At 42.8% G+C, this 18,618-nt stretch overlaps 2 protein-coding genes across 4 annotated transcripts; both read left to right on the top strand.

The window, feature by feature from the left end:
• The first annotated feature begins 5,323 nt into the window (after positions 1 to 5,323).
• On the top strand, positions 5,324 to 8,202 carry LOC100834367 (targeting protein for Xklp2). 2 transcript variants are annotated; one of them, XM_014902573.2, is made up of 8 exons: positions 5,324 to 6,367; positions 6,497 to 6,551; positions 6,652 to 6,723; positions 6,948 to 7,067; positions 7,233 to 7,331; positions 7,430 to 7,489; positions 7,569 to 7,663; positions 7,785 to 8,202. In XM_014902573.2, exons 1-8 carry the CDS (start codon positions 5,589 to 5,591, stop codon positions 7,867 to 7,869), a joined length of 1,365 nt encoding a protein of 454 aa, XP_014758059.1. In that variant the 5' UTR covers positions 5,324 to 5,588; the 3' UTR covers positions 7,870 to 8,202. The 2 variants fall into 2 exon arrangements, with proteins under 2 accessions (XP_014758059.1, XP_014758060.1); XM_014902574.2 differs by having other exon boundaries at positions 6,494 to 6,551.
• Positions 8,203 to 8,861: 659 nt separating this feature from the next.
• LOC100834061 (splicing factor, proline- and glutamine-rich) lies at positions 8,862 to 18,010 on the top strand. Of its 2 annotated transcripts, XM_010238818.3 has the most exons (18): positions 8,862 to 8,968; positions 9,143 to 9,185; positions 9,349 to 9,419; positions 10,125 to 10,190; positions 10,310 to 10,381; positions 11,053 to 11,125; positions 12,173 to 12,210; positions 12,320 to 12,433; positions 14,871 to 14,990; positions 15,075 to 15,155; positions 15,246 to 15,314; positions 15,405 to 15,482; positions 15,596 to 15,760; positions 16,270 to 16,377; positions 16,469 to 16,537; positions 16,648 to 16,710; positions 16,804 to 16,922; positions 17,090 to 18,010. In XM_010238818.3, exons 1-18 carry the CDS (start codon positions 8,966 to 8,968, stop codon positions 17,730 to 17,732), a joined length of 1,995 nt encoding a protein of 664 aa, XP_010237120.1. In that variant the 5' UTR covers positions 8,862 to 8,965; the 3' UTR covers positions 17,733 to 18,010. The 2 variants fall into 2 exon arrangements, with proteins under 2 accessions (XP_010237120.1, XP_010237119.1); XM_010238817.3 differs by lacking the exon at positions 15,596 to 15,760.
• The last annotated feature ends 608 nt before the right edge of the window (positions 18,011 to 18,618 follow it).

The raw sequence follows: 18,618 nt of genomic DNA, 5'->3' as shown, positions 1-18,618 counted from the left end.
TTTTGAAAGATCGAGTATGTCATGGAGGGGGGGTGAATGTGACCAGTTTTAATTTTTTCTTCAAAAATGAAGACTGAAAACTGAAGACAGTCACAATACTTCAACAACGGAGATTACACAACAATTTAGGGTTGCAGCGGAAAGAAGAAAGATGAACGGATCAATAGCAGCAGCAATGAAGACAGAACACAATGAATCAGTTATACTTCACAGAGAGTAAAGGTTGAGAAACGAAATCACCGGGACTGAAGACACAGGGATTTGTTTCCGAAGTTCAGATTGTTGGCACAATCCTACATCTCCGTTGAGGGGGCTGAGTCACACAAGACTCGCGGACACACAAGTCCACCTAATCTTCCTGAGCTAAGACCGAAGTCTCGCCCAGTTACTTGTAGTAGATCTTGAGGTGATCTTCGGACCTTCACAGACTGGTTGATGGCAAATCACAATCTTCGATTGCTCTTCAACACTGGCTCCTAGCCGTCTAGGTGATGCCAATCACCAAGAGTAACAAGCTTCAAGTGCTCGGCTAGAGAGGGGATCCCATTCTTCACGCTCAGTTCAGCTCTAAGGGTTTTATCAGGTGTTCTTCAAAACAACTCACTGGGGATCGTCATCGAATTCCTTTGGGGTGGGTCGTCTTATATAGCCTTGGCCACGGCATCTAGCCGTTGTGACCCGTTGGATAAAGTAAACTTTGATCCTCCAGCTCACACTTTATTACTTTTGTTTCACAACGGTTAGATTAGGTGGTCAAGCACGAAAGCGACAGATTTTCAAACACATTTGAAATCGGAGTGAAGACTTCACGCGGAAGTTTCTGTGAAGCCTGAAATGCTTCATTCTTCACTCCGACGAAAAACACTCACACAGAAGATGGTTTTCGCCTAAGCTGAACATGAAAAAAAGGTTTCACCTATACCAGCTCCATACTTCAAACCCCCCTTAATAGTACGGCGTTCCTATACTCAAATAAAGGAAAAAGCTACAAAAAGACCTATGAAGAATGTTACGCTTCATGTTCTTCACCGTTCTTCACTGAGTTCTTCATACTTCACGCCAGTACTTGTACTTCAATTTTTAGAGGTCATCGATGCTGGTTAAACCGACTCTTCTGAGAAACTAAAACCTGAAACACTCCGTGTAACTCATTAGTTCCTCAACCATGTTGTCATCATTCATCAAAACCCATACAGGGGCAAGGTTTCCCTTTCAAGCTTGATTACACGCAGTAAATTAACGGTTTAGTTCACAGCATGAACATGGTTCAAAAAAGCATCACTTAAACGAGCAAAAGATCTCATCGATTGGAAAACGGTTCGCTTAGGCCCTGTTTGGTTGGGCTTAAAACCGCTTTTTGACTTTTGGCATTTAAGCCACAAAAGCACCTATTTAGATGCTTTCGGCTTTGGCTTTTGACATTTTACTTGATATTTTTAGATGATGGTATAAGAGTAACTCTAGCAGATATCGTAAAAGACCCCGATCCGAAAAATACACTAGTATACGGGTGACGAAGTTGTGACTTCGACAATGCCCATATTGGATGGCTTGTATCTAGGAACAAATAGCATGTATGTTGGCGATCCCGTCGGCTGACAAGCAAGGGGGTGACAAAGATTTACCCCGGTTCAGAGCTCTCGATGAGGTAATACCCCTACGTACTGCTCATCTGATTTTGTATTCATGGAGAGCTTACAAGGTTGTCGTGGAGGCTATGGTACGCAGATGAGATCTGGCGTGTTGTGTATGAGAGTAGAGCCTCTATGAGAGATTCGATGTGTCTAGAGAGAGAAAGTATGTCCTCCCAGGTGCCCCTGCTAGTCCTTTATATAGGAGGCTAGGTCTTGGGTGCAGAGTCCAAGTAGGTAACAATTTGTATTTAGATCCTAAGTCGGTTTCCTTATCTGTTCTTGTCATGAGCCGCAAGTTCAGGTACCCAGGCTTCTGGTAATGTAGTGGCTTTAGTATGGGCCTCCAGCTGGGCCGTAGTGGGTATACCAAAGATGGGGACCCGGTGTGTCATAACCACGTCAACGGGTTCAGTCGCTAAAGAAGGCCCTGAACAGATACCGTATAATCGGTCTGAACCCGATTTTCTTTTCGTGGATCCGATTTCACGAGGCCAAAATCCCAACATACTCGGGTCAGAATTTGGGACTGCTCGGTACCCTACTTCTCGTAGAACACGGTTGGCGGGCTGAAGTTTCAGCCCGCGCTTTTTGCTCCTCCTCCTCTGGCCGCCGCATCTTCCTCCATTGGGTGCCGGTGGCGGCGGCCCCGGCCCAACCCCTGCTACTCGCTGTCGGCTGCTCCGCAGCCCCTGCTCGCGTCGTGCCCGCCATCTCCGCACCCCCCCTGCTCGCTGCGAGCTCCTGCTCTAGCCGCCCCCTAGCGCCGCCCGCCAATGGTACGAATTTATGAGGCAGGCAGTGGCCAGTGGCCTACGTCTCATATTCCCATTCGATCGATCATCCTTGGCCGTCGAATACAACCAACCTGATGAAACGGTTGCTATGAATTTACAGGGGAGAGGCGTTCTAGATATCTTTGAAAACAACTAAAACTCAAATTTTCAACTATTAATATTCCTTTCTTAATTACTAACAAACTTCAAGAAATTTCAATTGTAGTTTCCATGCTTCTATGTATTTACATCTTTCCTATCATTCCATAAACTGACGGGCGCAGCAATGCGCGTGATCGTCAACTGTTGGGTAGTGGACGTGAGTGAAGGGGGGTTCGTCTCCGAAGTTTGGTGGGCCGTTCATCTACAAGATTTATGGTGGAAGGAGAGAATCAGTCATATGCTCAAATGGTAAATGCATAAGTGTAACAATGACAATATGAGGTGTATATTATGCAAACATAACGAATAATTGTAATAGTGGAAAACATGACAGTGTAGTATGAGATGTATATAAATGCATATAAAATCTGAAGATGCAAGTGGATGAAGTAAAAACACAAGTAGTACATATGCATTGAACAATGGTATGATTGCAAGTGTATATGAATATGAATGTAACTCAATATGCAAATTTAAAGTGGTATGAAATGCATAGAACAATCATGTGGTCTCTTTTGGTCTAATCCATGCTAGGGCCACGTTCCTACAGGCAACACAATGCTCTGATACCATTTGAAGCGACCGCCCCCATACACGGGTTCGATCTCTGTGCTTTAGTGCTAGTCCTTGGATCGACTCATAGCACACACAGTTTCAAGATGTAATATCATAGAACAAAGGTCTCAATATTACAACGCATCATCCAGAATTTAAAAGTACTTACAACTCGCATAACCCCATAGGTTAGCTGGAAATAAAACAACTGTTTAGCAACGGAAAGCGAAAGATACAAGGGCTACATCAACACCACGGTGAGAGCGTGTTGGAATATAGGCCCGTAACCCATTTAAGCAGAACGTACTCTTACTCGTCGTCGGAGCGTCCTGCATCATTAAACGATGCAGCCACTAGGGTCAATACATTGAATGTATTGGCAAGATTCACCAGGAGTTATATCAAAACATACCAAGTATATGCGTAATGTGGCAAAGTGGGGTTCAAGGCTATTTGCATAAAAGCTTAGTTGTTTAATCCTATCTTTTAATCAAATAGAATTTTATCACTATTGGACATGGGGTAGACACACCCATGCTCATATTAAACTAAGGACATTGAGTAGACACATCAATGCTCCTAACCCAAGTTCAAACCATTCATTTTATTAAGAAATTAGAATGAGTGGGACTTTTCTTACAGCTCCACATCTAGTTGCTCAAATTGTCCATTGCCGGGGACACGGCTAAGTACTTAGTTTTGACGCTCTCGAGAGTTTGTACACATTCCCACAAGAAACCGACGGGTTAATCCCTTGCTGTCCTCAGGGTAGAGTAGCAACGGCGTCGATTACGAGATTTTCAGAGGTAATTTCCTAAACCACGAGAGAATCACGCTCCCCCTACACACCTACCTCAATACAATTTCTCGGGTCTAGGTTCATACAACTTACTCTTGTCTCGCCAGAGCCCATATAACATTGTGGTTGTACTGAAAGCTGCTAAATAGGAAACTAGTCCAGTCTCGGTTACCCCAGGTGGCATTCCACAGTCATCGAACTCGTTCCGTATTTTCAATTTAGTCATTGTATTATGGAAATCAAGACTTATGGTCATTCAATCAATTTGACGAAATGTCTCATGTACCATTACCGGTACCATATGCGTACCATATTTTGTGCAGTCTTGTTGCCACATCAGCGTCTTGTTTTGCGATTTAACGCTCGGGGGTGGCGCTATCAAGTAAGACTTATTAAAAATACATATATCCACTTCATTATTAAGTACCGGGCCTTATCATCGCTCCGGAGTTCATAGTGTATTTCGTTGGTGCCATCCACTACTAAATATATAATATTTTTGTGGTATCTAGGTGTCAAGTGGGATCACACGAATATCCAACTTCTCGTTCAATTTTTCAATTTTAGTTCAAATTTTGAACTAGCAAATCTCTAATGAACTAGAAGTGGGATCCCACTTGCATCCCTAGTTGTTTCATTATAAGTAGTAGTATTTTTTGCTGCTTTGGAGTCCAAAGCACTTTTGGGTGAGCTTAAAATGGCCAACGGCTTCTCAATTGGTGACCCACGTTTTTTTCCATGTTTTATAATGGGGCTACAAATAAATCGATGTTAAACTTCCCCAAGTCGGAAGTGCAATTTTGTCCTATCATAACGACTCCTTGAATAAAAATTGATCAAATGTGATTGATGTTCAGTTAAGATGGCAATATATGCCGTTGAAACGCATCGCTTTCAGCAAGGTAAAAAAGGGTTCGGCCCTAAAATTATTAGCGAGACAAAGAATACAAGTATAGCCAAATCCACATTTTCCCTCCTAAAACTTCGTTGTCAAAAAAAGGGGATCTTTATCTCGAAACTACTATAGCTGCTAATTGCCATGGAACAAAGTTACATAACCATCCAACAAATCGTGAGAATCGATCGACAACCCCAATCGGATCGGAGACATATCCGGCCGGCGATGAGCACCAATAAGCAAAACAAAGCAAAAGCCCAAAATTCAAATCCTCGCTGCTGCGTAAAACCCAAAATTTACCGTTGCCAGATAACGTATGAACCAACGGTGATTCTGAATTAATGACACGCACCCGCCCGAAAAAACAATTAAACGCCGCAGCTCAAACGCACCGACGGCTGCGATGATGCCGAGCCCCATCCGACGGCCCAGCGGGGCCCCGGCTGATCGGAAAACCGCCACTAGCCGTTGTCCCCCTCCCGAAGCTGGCGGAGAACGCCACCACCAACGTTAACGCTTCTCCATCCTCTGCTTCTCCTCTCTATAAAGATCTGCTCCGCTTCGTCTTCGTCCCCGGCGATTTCGAATCGAATCCTCGTACGTTCCGTTGCTCGATCGCCTCGCCATCGGTAACTGCCGCCCCGCCCCGCGGCGTTGGTCGTGCGCCCGGCCGGTCGTTGTTGGGAATTCGATCGAGCGGTTTCAATTTTGCTGCTGTTTGTTTGTTGATTTTTTGTTGGGATCGGAGGGGAGGAATTGGGATTAGGATGGCCACGCCGACGCCGACGCCGACGCCGGCGGCGAGGAGGCCCAGGGTGAGGCGGCCGTTCGCGGCGGTGGCGTCGCTCTCGGCGGCGAGGAACCGGATGCTGCTGCCGGCGTCGGCGGAGAACGTCCTCGAGGTCTCCGACGAGATGTCTTCGTCCTCGTCGTGCATCCGCCGGTCGAAGAAGGTCGCGGGCGAGGCGGCGGGGAAGCAGGCGACGGCCTTCGCCGTGGGCGGCAAGGCGGTCGCCGTCGTCAGGAAGGGCAAGAAGAAGTGCTCCTGCTCCACGCCCGCTTCCAAGAGACCGGCGCCGAGGACACCGAGCGGCAGGGGCAAGGTCTCGGCGGCCCCGGCGATGGCGATGGCGATGGCGGAGTACGAACCGCCGCGCGCGCCGCTGTGGGACTTCTCCGAGGAGAAGAAGGTCAGGGCGAGGCTCTCGTCGCCCTGCGACGGCGGCGGCGCGGAGGAGGAGGAATCCATGGCGTCGGGGAAGAAGAGGGCGACGTGGGGCGCGACGCTGGAGGAGGCCATGGCGGGCCTCCCGGAGCCCGGCGAGGGCCGCGTCCGGTACCTGGTGGACACGTTCGAGCGGCTCCTCTCGCTGTCCCGCTCCTCCGGGGGCGAGCCCCGGAGCAGAGTGCGCGCAAGGAGGAAGAACAACAACAAGGAGGCCGCAGCGTCGGCCGACGAGATGGACATGACCTCGTACCCCTCCGTCGCCGCGTCATCGTCTTCCGAGGTCTCGTCCTCCATCGTCGACCTCCCTCGCCGCAACAGGTTCGTACTAATAGTACTGATGAAGTGATGATCTTATTCTTCCTCTGAAAAACCATTGGTAGATTAATTTCATTGCCGTTGTCGCCTCTGCCTACTGATGGTCTTCTTCTTCCTCTGAAAATTCAGCAGGAGCAGCAGCAGGAGGAGCAGTGGACGAGACGAGCGTCGGCTGAAGAGATGCAAGGTAAAGCATTGTATTCAAAATCTTCAAAAATAATACTACGTAATTGTTCCTGTTTTTGAATTTTAAGATGGTTTTTCGGTGATTTTTGCGTGTATCGCAGAGCATCGACTCGTCGGAGAGGAGCTGGAGCAGGAAGGTGACGAGCCAGCATCCGTTCAATCTTAGGACCGAGGTATGAACAATCCAAACAAAATTCAGTGTCCAGTTGAACATGCTGTCATTTTCCCAATCTTATCCTGCGAGTTCAGTAGGTTTGTGCAATTTTCATCGATCGGGTCGGCCAATGTAGTATCCCATGCTTTTTTCACCTTACATTTTGTACAATCTGTAGTTGAGCATATCCAGGCATGATTTTGGTGACTGATGAAAAAATGGTGTCTCTGTTCTCCTGCTCAGCAAAGAGGAAAGGTGAAGGAAGACAACTTTGTGGAGATGATGAGGATGCTGCTGCTGGAGGAGGAGAGGCTGCGCAACCCACTCGCTCAGGGCCTCCCATTGACCACCGATGAGCCCGAGGTACCAAAACTATATCCCTCCAAGTTTTCCGTTCATTCCTACTTTCACAGAAATCATGAAAGTTAACTGAAACAAACGGTTCAGTCTGGAGATAAAAAAAAATCCTGTCACTGAAACTAGTAATTTGTTGGAGTGGAATGTTGCTTAATTTTCTTCTTTGTGTAGAACCTAATGAAACCGCCGGCGAAAGAGCCCACGGAACCGTTCGATGTCGTGCTACATAGCGCCGTTCGCGCAGTCGGTCGTGCCAGGTTTGATCATCAGGTGAGTAGTAGTAGCACATTTCGTCGCGCTTAATTGTCCTCGCTCGCCATTGACGAGTTTCTGAAAAATGCCATGCAACGACTTCTTGAACCTCGCAGATTACGGAGCGAAACATCTTCCTTGAGAAGCTGGAGCTGGAGAAGGAGAGGCAGCAGAAGGTAAACAAACCATTTATCCCTACCCCACTGCTGTGGATCCAGGTGCAAGATTTGAGATTTGGATGATTTTTTGGTGAAGATGGACGAGGAGGTCGAGATCAAACAGCTGAGGAAGGAGCAGGTGCCGAAGGCGCATCCGATGCCGGATTTCTCCAAGCCGTTTCTGCCCAAGAGGTAACTGAATTTCTGCCGAGCCATTTCTGCTCCGATCATACTTTGTTTTGCATGATCAAAGCCATGAACTGTAGCCAGTTGACCTTTTCAAGCTAAAGGCTTTTTGTTCTTGGAAATGCAGGTCAGTGAAGCCCCAGACAGTTCCCAGGGAGCCAAGGTTCCATACAAGATCTACGACGAGCACGAGGCACAACCCCAAGACCTAGTCATCGGTGCCTAATTAGCTTCAATGAATCAAAAATCCATCTTCAATTTTTTCCTGCATCGCATCCAAGAAGACCTGGTCACAACTCACAACTCGTAAGAGCATCGTAGAAATCGTCGCTGCCATTAGGCATGCACAACGCTGCTTGGCTAATGGCTTTCTGACAAAAAGGAAAGGACACTCACACACCAATCCCTTGCTGTTGATGTAAGCTGTCAAGCTCATGTGTGTCTTAAGCATGAGTATACTAGCTTTGACTTTAATTACATCGTCTTAAAACATCGCCATCCATTTCAGTGGATGATATATGTATACAGCTTGTCTTGCTTGTCGCCGGCTGACATTGCTTGCTTATCGCTCGACAAACGTGGTTTCCTACTGATTAAAAAGGAAAGCGTAAAACTGGTTGCGAGCACGAATAGTTCAAATTTGGTAGTAGTACGTGGATAGTTGATTAGTTGTTACCGTGAGAAGACGAAAGTAAGAAGAAGCGGCCAAGACTGACGCTTGCACATGGCGCGGTTTATTGCCTTGTCCATCTGTGGAGGGAAAACTCTTCCAATTCCCAGGACAGGATCCGATGAGCAAACATGAACTGGTTCATTCTTCCAATACATAACACATTTTCAGAGGATTCAAGAAACCGGGTAACCGTACTGAAATTAACAAAACGTTTGAAGGTCATTTATGTTGATGCTTACAACTTTCATGTAATCTTAAGGTGAACTTTGACGCATATTTTCGCAAGGAAAACACAAGGCTAAATATGTTCGGAAAGCAGCACTTTTTTTTTTGAGATGCTGTTTTTTTTTTGGTAGAGGAGAACAGGGACTGTAGACTGTAGTGGAGTATTAGTGTATCTTATCAGGAAAAGGAAAACAACAGGCTATTACCCGGACGGGCCCAACTGTAGGCTTTTGCTTCAACCGGGCCGGCCCAGCTACATCGTCTGACAGGACGGGGCCCCATCATCACAATCCATAAAGCCGGACCCGATAGCTGGGGGAAAGCGAAAGTAAATAAAAAGGGTCAAAAGGAGGAAAATCTCCGTGCGTTGCATTCTCTCGTGCTCCTCGCGTCTCGGCTTGAAACCAAAAATGGTACTACTCGGAACTCACTCCCTCTCCCGAGCCCGTCAAATTTTCCCTTTCGTTCTCGATTCCAGCTCGCGCCGGCACCGGCGGCGGTCCGGCCGGCCGTCGCGGCGTCTGATTTGGGGCTGATTCGGCCATATAATCCCGTCCTGATTTGTTTTTTTCCTGGGGATTTCACAGGACAGGCGTGCGGCGGCGTCGCACGGTGATTACGACGAGCAAGGTGAGGATATCGTCTGGATTATTTTTTCCCTGTATGTGTGTGTAGTTTTGGTTTTTGAGAAGTCGGGTGTGCTTTGTCTGTGATTTTGGGATCTGATTCAGCTGGGTGTGGTTGTGCTGTGCGGCGAATAATGCCGTGCCGTGGGGGTATGTGTGTGCTGCAGGCCGGGTGAAAGGCACCGAGGTGTTTGTAGGCGGGTTGCCGCGGTCCGCTACGGAGGGGACGCTCCGAGAGGTTGGTTTGTTTGCACTCACAAGCAACCACTTATGTATGTAGAAATTCTGGCTGGCTTGTTGGTGTTGTGTAATTCAGGAGATTATTATGTGGTGCATAGGGACTGAGTAATACCTGAACAGCTTTCGTTTCGATGGTATGTAGAAGCAATGTTGGTAGTAGCAAAATGTTAGCTGAATAACTGTCTGGTAGCATTATTGATTCCGGTGTGTCTTGTTCGTCTCCTTTGGTTAGTTTTCTGCAATCCAGTAGGGAGTGGCCGAATGGTTTGCGGGTTAATCTGAAAATCTTGAAATGCCACTTGCTACTCGACCAATTTAATTGCAGATGTTTTTGTAAGACATGCCATCCAAATCAAATAGTGGCAAACTTGAACCATGTTTTGGTATCTACTGGCTTAGATGGTATGTTGTTCTGTAATTTTCTGGATGTATCTTTGTGATCTCTCCCCAGGCAATTTTGTTATGCTCTAGCTAGTAATAAGAGAACTGTGTGATACTAGGGCTAGCATATTTTCCTCTATTATTTGATATTTGAATGTTATGCTTTAGTTATATTCCTCCATTTGTACATTTGTAATAGCCTGTAGTTGTCACTACCAACTTATCAGCTGATTTGTTAATCTTCACCTTGGTTGATGTGAAAAGGGGGATGGGGAGGTTCTTCCATTTTTCCGACTCATTGATCTGACCATGTCATCAACAGGTATTTTCTCCTTGTGGGGAGATAGTTGACTTGCGCATAATGAAGGATCAGAATGGCGTTTCCAAGGTCTGGTGTTGTTATAACACTTCAGACATATAATATATCATATATGTCAGATATATGATATATTTCTGAGTAGCTTTATCGTGAAATGTGTCAACACTAATTTTTGTTGACTTCCTCAGGGATTTGGGTTTGTGCGATTTGCAGAAAGGGAGTGCGCTTATACTGCTAAAAGGCAAAAGAATGGCATCGAGGTAAGAACATCCAACTTCATTCTCAATCTTGTCGAAATTTCATATCAGACATCTTATTTGCATATATTTCAAAACTTTCTGATCCCACTTTTCGTTCGATCTGAAGTAGGACCTAGGAAGTAACAACCGTTGTCTTTACTGCAAGAGTACTTTATCGATGATCTACTATAAGAATACATACTGGACATGATTGTCATGCAAAGCTTGTTTTTCTTAAACGTAAAATTGAAATAAATTTGCGACACCCACCAACCTGCTTCTTTAATGAGGCAAATTTTGTACTAAATCAGCGACACTTATTATGGATAGGAGGGAGTACCTATTTTCTAGGGATGTTGTTATACACTCCCTCCGATCCTAAATTGTTGTCGAAATATTACATGTATGTGGACGCTTTTTAAGAATAGATACATCCATATTTGGGTAAATTTGAGACAAGAATTTAGGATCGGAGGGAGTACTTATTTGTATCATATTTTTCCTTGCCTGACTATGTTGTTAATATCTCTATGTTGTCACAAGTTCATCCTTTGTTTTGGACTTATTGTAGCCTTAGTGTTGAGAGAGGGATGCTTGCTTGCTTTCTCATTGTCATGGAATCAGACATCCTTATTACATCTGATGTATTAATCTTGACATGCATGATATATTTGTTGTTGGTTCTCTAACAGCTTCAAGGAAAGAGACTTGCTGTTGATCTTTCCTTGGATCAAGATACACTCTTCTTTGGAAATCTTTGCAAAGGTAAATCACATGACACTTTGAAATCAATTACCATTACCTCTCAATTGATGCCTGTTAAAAGTAGTACTGTATGACCAATCTGACTTCTTTACTATCCCCTCCGTCCAACAAAAGATGTCTCAAGTTTGTCAAAATTTGGATGTATCTAGACATGACTTAGTGTATAGATGCATTCAAATTTAGTCAAAGTTGAGACATCCTTTGTTGGACGGAGGAAGTAGCTGTTTTCAGTTTCATCCTAATTTTCCTCTTTCACATTTCTCTTCCTTCGTTTTCACATGTAACTTTTTTAGAAGCAAAACTGGCAGGAGAGACGCTCACATACACTCATACCACTGAAGAGTGAAGTCGTAATTGACTGAAAATTGGATTAAGGCACATACCCACATACTCTCACACACTACCACTGAAGAAAATTGGATTAATTGACTGGAAATTTCTATAGATGTAAAGGAAATTAAATCTTTTGGAATTTCAATGCTAATTGGAAAAAAACAGGAATATTCAATTTTCTCTTTTGCTTAGATTAAGGGCCATAAGATCATATGCTTAGTACATTGATTATTTTAAATTTTGTTGACACGTGCATGAAGCTTGAACCCTTTTAGATGATGCCTCAAGGGCACCGTGCTAATTGTACGGTAACAATAACTTGGACTATCATGGTGGTATCTCTTAGCATTTGGCAGACACCTCTCACATGCACAGCATCACATGGCTGCTATTTTCATCTATACGCTGCAGTCCAATCCATATTTTTTCTGGTTTGATCAAATTGAGACGAGGAGTACTTGTAGGGGGAAAAGATCAATAAAATGCGGTAGAGTCGTTGTCACTTCCCAAATCGAGAAACCTATCGCAATGTGGATAACATAATATTCTAGATAGCGCTCTGACAAATTTTACATTTATACTCCGGACATTTGTTCTTGAGGTAATATCCTGTTAAAAGAATTGTTTATTGCGGAGTAGACCTTTTTTATGATAGAACCAAATGTACATTATCATTTAAATTCTTATCATTGTGCTCTCTTATTGTTTTGTCAGAATGGAGTGTTGAAGAATTTGAAGAATTGATTCATAAGGTCAGAACCTCAACTATCTATAAAGTATCAAACGTTGATTTTATCCAATATTCCAAAAACAATGTCACTAGGGCACACAATTAGCTATATAATTCTCTTTGATTTCCAGACATTCAAAGATGTCATATCGGTTGACCTTGCAACAGCTTCAAATCTTGATTCTTCAACAAGCAAAAGACGTCTAAATCGAGGGTTCGCATTTGTGCGATTTTCTTCTCATGGAGTGAGTCTTTATTCTTTATTCTGTGCTAGGATTAAAAAGTTTTGGTTAACTGCATCATCCAATGCATTCTATTGTGGAAGACATGGCCTGATAATATTTTTTGACTGAACATGACCTGATAATATTAGGTGGTCAATCTTACAATTTCTACTGATTGTATTAACTTTGAGCTCTTGTTTTTATGTTGTTTAGTATGTCCTGAATTTGTAACTATCTGAAGGTGCATGTAAATTAGCTCTACTTGTATTGCCTGAAGATTATCTGTATTTTGCATATCTTTCCTTGTTCCTAGTTTACGTATAGTTGACCATAGCCTTGTCGATTGATTTATCTTGCAGGTCCTGACCAATATTGTTGCCTCTTATTTTATACCAATCCTATTGAATGAAACCGTCTTATGTGTATATCATGATATGTGCATAACTACCTTCTATCGATCCTCCTGTTTATCTGTTACTGCTGCCCGATGAACGATTCTGCACGTTGTTGCTTGCCCTAAATCTATCTACTGTTGGGTTTTCCCAAGAATCAATCACATGAAGACGCACACGACAATCACCGGATTATTGCCAAGTGCACGTCACGTACCCTTTCTTTTTATTTCTTATCTCCTTACAAATCCCAAGGTCTGGTACAAGGTGGCTGCCCTACATGTGTATATATACTCATCTAAGACCAACTAGCCCGTATCCTAGTCAGACTCCAAACCGAGTAGTACTCGACTACAACTTGATTGTTAGCTTCCTAATAGCTAAACCGTAACACTAAGGAACTAATTCCTATCGGACTCAAACACGTACACAGAATCAAGATTAATTCTAACATCTACTAGCAAAAAGAAGTTCATCTGGCATTCTATTCTTACGTGCTCAAGTACTCACATGTCATTAGTGCTGCTTCCTCTTAGTGAAGCTAGGAAGTGAGACGAAGAATTGACACCAAGTTACCAACATACCTGTGTTGAGAAGCAGCCTATCTCTTGCACTCATATACTCGGTGTTGGTTAGGGTTTTTATGATGTAACACATTTTTCTCATCCTTTCTCTTACGCGACTGATTAATGTTGCAAGGACAGTCTTCTGTGATTAACTTTTTGTGTATGAAAATATTGCCGTCGCATTGTGGATCTACACAAGATATAAAAAGCGAATCTGGTGATATATTAATTGTCACTGCCAGAATTTCAACTTCACACATACCTTCGATCTTTGGTTTCATCTCCAATCTTCACAAGATTCCCGTGCACTACATTAGTTCATTACAAAGCATAGGAGAAAGATATAATCTCCATTGACAAACATGTATTTCATGTTAATCCCTAATCTCTCTGATTTAGTTGGTGGCTCATTGTGGCAATTGGTACATCTTGAGTGACATTGCAATGATTGCATACATTTGGTATACACCAAAAGAATAATTGTATACCTTTAGTTAACATTTCGGATCTGCAACATTTCTTCACTGTGTTCTACTAGTAATTATGGACATGAATTATCAATTCATGGAGTTTCAATCACCTTGACAACAGGAACACGACTAGTCCTTCAGTTCCATCTTCCCCTTGTAACCATCAATGGCTGATATCTGAATTATCAATTCCTAATTACCGATACTCAGTTCCTACTTCTGTCACATGCTACTCCTATTCTTGTCTCATCTGTCAGATTTGTTGTGTGTAACTGTGTGCATTACTTGGTTTGCCAAAAAACATTAAAGCTACTCAACCCATGAACGTTTTTGGTTCTTCATTTTCTTCAGAGATCAAGGTTTTCTCTTTTGATAGTTTATAGGGGTTCATGGCACTTCCAGTACCTGCTGAATGTGTTCCATGTTGTTATTTCTATTTATTTTGTTTCTGCCTTTCTCTAGAAACTGTGAGAAGGTCTGCTGAAAACACAAAGTGATTGATAGGTAGTACAGGCATACAGCGTGAGGTGTCATCAAAAGTACGGAAATCAACATTTCATCTCATCCGTGCAAGTGATGTTGAATCAAGCACTTTCTTGTACTCCTTGTATGCTGAAAACTGATATCTCCTCTCCCTCCCTCCTTCCCCCTCTCTCATAATTTCATCAATCAGATACTTGTTAATGCCTCGGCCTTACTGTTCTGGAGGCTGTGACAGGCTTCCTTTATTCCTTTTGGCCTTTTCCTTAGCTTTATTTCTGCACAATTATAGTGCTCACTATCTTGAGGTGACATTGTATGAAGTCTGCTGGAGTCGTCAGGTCTGACATTAATCATAGCTGCCAGTTATGAAGGACATGTATGTTTACGAACATAATATCTTGGTTCGTCACTGATCTGAGGTTATGCTGCTGATATGTATGCAAAAGGCAAATATCTATATCATTATCATGAAGATTTTCTTGAGTCCACAATATCTGAACAGATCATCTTCCTTTGATTTCTTTCCTCCTGAAACTATCGATCACAGGCCGCAGCACGTGTACTCCGCATTGGTTCCAGAACAGATTTTCTGCTTGGTGGTGTTCTGCATCCTGCAATAAATTGGGCTGAGAGGGAATCTAATGTGGATGCTGGTGAAATGGCAAAGGTAATTTCAATGGCAAAATTTCTTGTCAATTTCATTATAGCTATTTTTTGTTTTGATTGTGTTTTCCTTTCTCGTTATACCCAGATTAAGACTGCTTTTGTTGGGAATCTGCCAGCAAATGTTAACGAGGATTATTTGAAAAAGCTTTTTGGACGTTTTGGAGAGGTTTGTCTACCTACATGGCTATCAAATATTTGGAGTCACCAATTTTTACATGTGATGTTAATCCTAAAGTGACACATTATTGCTAATTAGGTAGTGCGGGTTGCGGTCTCAAGAAAAGGAGAATACCCGGTTGGATTCATTCACTTTGGCAGTCGTTCTGTAAGTAATTATGTTATTTCTGAAACCCATTTAAGTTGTATAGCTCAAGTTACATTCAAGTAATGCAGATTAATTTTTAATTGATTACAGGAGCTTGACAATGCAATAAAAGAAATGGATGGTAAAACAGTCAGTGGACCAGATCGAGGACCAGCTTTCAAGATCCAGGCATGAACAGGAATACTATTTTCTTGGGGCCACTTCTAGCTTCTTACTCCTTAATTTGTTTTTTTTTCCTCTTGATTTGTCAAATTAAGTTGCTGTGCTTTTGATCGTACTAGGTTTCAGTTGCTCGACCTGCAGTAGAGAACGATAATAAGAGAAGTCGTGAAGAGGTGAAAACTAGAAGGTCAAATGTATCAGGAGACAAGTTAGATTATTCTCATAGCAGATACAAACATGATTCACTTGATCGTCAAGCGAAAGCTCCAAGGCTATCAAATTTGGTATGGATGATAAACACCAACATGTAATCAGTCTGTACCCATTTCAAATGCACTAAAGCTAACAACTGGGATTTCAAGAAAAGAGATAACCCACTCAGACTCTTCTACTACTAATTTGTAAAACTGAGCTAGCCATTGACTTACTAGATCTTTAGCTCACTGGTATATTCATCTTGGTTGTCACAAGATCCTCTGTGTATGAATCGATATTGTCCCAATAGGTCTAATTCTTTGGCACATAGTACAGTTGGTTCAAAACTGAAGTGGCAATTAACCTGCAAGCTCTGGGTGGTCTGATATAGTCTATTTGTCTGGTCATTGATCAGATGGTTCTTGTCTCTAAACACCTATTTTATTGTTTTTCTCGTATAAAAGAATATAAAGTATAAGAATTTTTTATATTAACACGTCACAGCTTGGATCTTGCATAGGAACATAGTGAGTTGAGTAAAATGCATGTTTCAGTGAGGATAGGGCATAACAAAACCTTTCTGCATTTAATCTCCTAGGTGGCTGATGTCACCGACCCCTATGAAGCTGCTATTATGTCACTACCTTCAGCCGTCAACGAACTCTTACGTCGTATTTTACGTCTTGGCATTGGCACTCCCTATGACGTAAGTAATTTGTATAAAAACATCCCTTCACATCTTTGTTTTCTTGGTACTAACTACTAAGCATCGTTGTCCTCTCTATTTGTCTTCTCAGATCGATATCCATTGCATAAAGAGCCTCAATGAGCTTCCTGAGTCCGGTGCTGTTGCCGTCCTTAATCAGGTGTGTAATTGTTTCACCCACATGGTCTCTAGGCCCTTACCTGTATTTCGAAAACCCTCTTACCTGAACAGAAAAGGTTACATTGTTAGTCTGATTAATTCTTCATGCAGTTTCTGATAACTGGTGCTGATAAACGCAATAAAGGAGAATATTTTGCTTCATTAGTTGCTAAGGTTGTTACTTCTCTTGTTCAATATCTTTTTCTTTTGTGAATATATTTCTTGGGTGCATCTATGCCTTGTAATTTATTTAGTTTTGACTTGCAGCGGAAGGTTGAGGCTTTTGGTGTAGCTCAAATATTGCATGATTCTACTTATTTGTCCAGGAATCCTGAAATAGAAACCAAGCGACACCGACATCAAGATTATGATTACACGTCATCCAGGTAGGCCATTTAGTTCTCAAGGACAACAGAGCGAAAAGACATTGGCATGATCCTGTTTCTTTTATCTATATGAGCTCAATAACTTCTGTGCTCGCATCCTTGTGCTGGAAGGTTATTGTAAATGTTTCATTTGAACATGTGATCACCAAGAACCATTTTACTTGCAGGAGCAGTAGATACAGCTCACTAGGTGATTATCCTTCCGCGTCTTATGCTGACGATCCTCCAATAGTGTCTCAGTCAAGAAAATATGCCGAAGAAAGACCCTCTGTGGTCAGATGCCCAGAGCTGAGGTTGCGGCAAGATGAAATAGCACATGAACCAAGACAGAATACTACCAAAAGGCATCTAGATCGAAGATACGCACAAGAACAGAGTTATATTGGAACATCGACACATGAACCCAGGCAGAACACTGGAAGTCATCTAGATCGTAGATACATACAAGAAAAGAGTTATATTGAAAGATCAGCACATGAACCCAGGCAGAACACCGGAAGGCATCTAGACCGAAGATACACACAAGAACAGAGTTATATTGAAAGACCAGCTGAAGCTGTTTTCCCTAGGGAAAGAAGATTGTTATCTGCTGCTGGGTACACCACAGACATAGGCCGAGAATTCAGCTCCAGGTCTTCTGCTGAGTATTCTACTGAACATCAGCAAATGAGGTTTGATCCCTTCACAGGGGAGCCTTACAAGTTTGATCCCTTCACTGGGGAGCCCATCAGGCCAGAACCCAATCCGCGACGCTCAGGAAGCTTATACTCACCAGATCGATTGAAGCCGCACATTGGATGTGGCAGATAAGACCATATCCCCGAATAATTCGCAGCACCTTTCCGAACAAAGCCAGTATCTTCTTCATCTGGCTATGTTGGTGATGCCGTCTGAAGTTATGAGATATGCAAGAACACTGTGGCATTTTATGATTTGTGAAATTTCCTGACATTCGAACTATTCATTTGTTGTCGACAGCACAGAAACTGCAAATGCTACATCTAAACTGTTCGAACTCTCTTGCTATCCTTTGTCTACTGACCAGCAATGATTGTCTGCCAATTTGAGCTGTGCACTGGCTTTACAAACTTATTTTGTTCACTTAAGACAACTACTTTGCCTTTCTCATGTTTACTCAACCAAAGTATGCCAAGCAAGATAACCATTGACCAGATGGCAAGAAAAGTAAAAGTGTAAAACCTAATAGGAGTACCTAGTGCTGTACTTCACATGCCATCTGAAACTTGATTGCTTAATGATACCTTTGCTGCTTTGCTTGACCTGAGTAAGGTGCTCAATACTCATGCCAGGGGTATGAAGTTGCACATAATTCACTAAGAGGAGCCTTGTTATGCTTATGAATTAAATTTCTTATGAACTACTTCATCGTTTCTTGTGTGTAACCAAGCTCTTATAGTTTGGATTTGTTGTGCTCATGTGTCAAAGCTATTACTTATAATCTGTCATTAAAGATGTTTTTATCTCGTTATTTTCTTAGTTCTTTGCTCACATGTAAACAGAAAAGGTAAATGCTAAGAAGGTGCGAGTTGGAGACTATGTTGATGTCTAAAATCTCAAGTGTAGATGAGTTAATTTTGCAGACATATAATTAGGACCACAAAAACATCTTCTATCATACCAATACTCCCTCCGTCTCATATTAAGTGACTCAAATTTGTCCAAATATGGATGTATC

This window comes from Brachypodium distachyon, chromosome 4 (genome assembly GCF_000005505.3).
Source record: "Brachypodium distachyon strain Bd21 chromosome 4, Brachypodium_distachyon_v3.0, whole genome shotgun sequence".
NCBI classification, from domain to species: domain Eukaryota; kingdom Viridiplantae; phylum Streptophyta; class Magnoliopsida; order Poales; family Poaceae; genus Brachypodium; species Brachypodium distachyon.
This window is presented reverse-complemented; position numbering and strand designations above follow the sequence as displayed.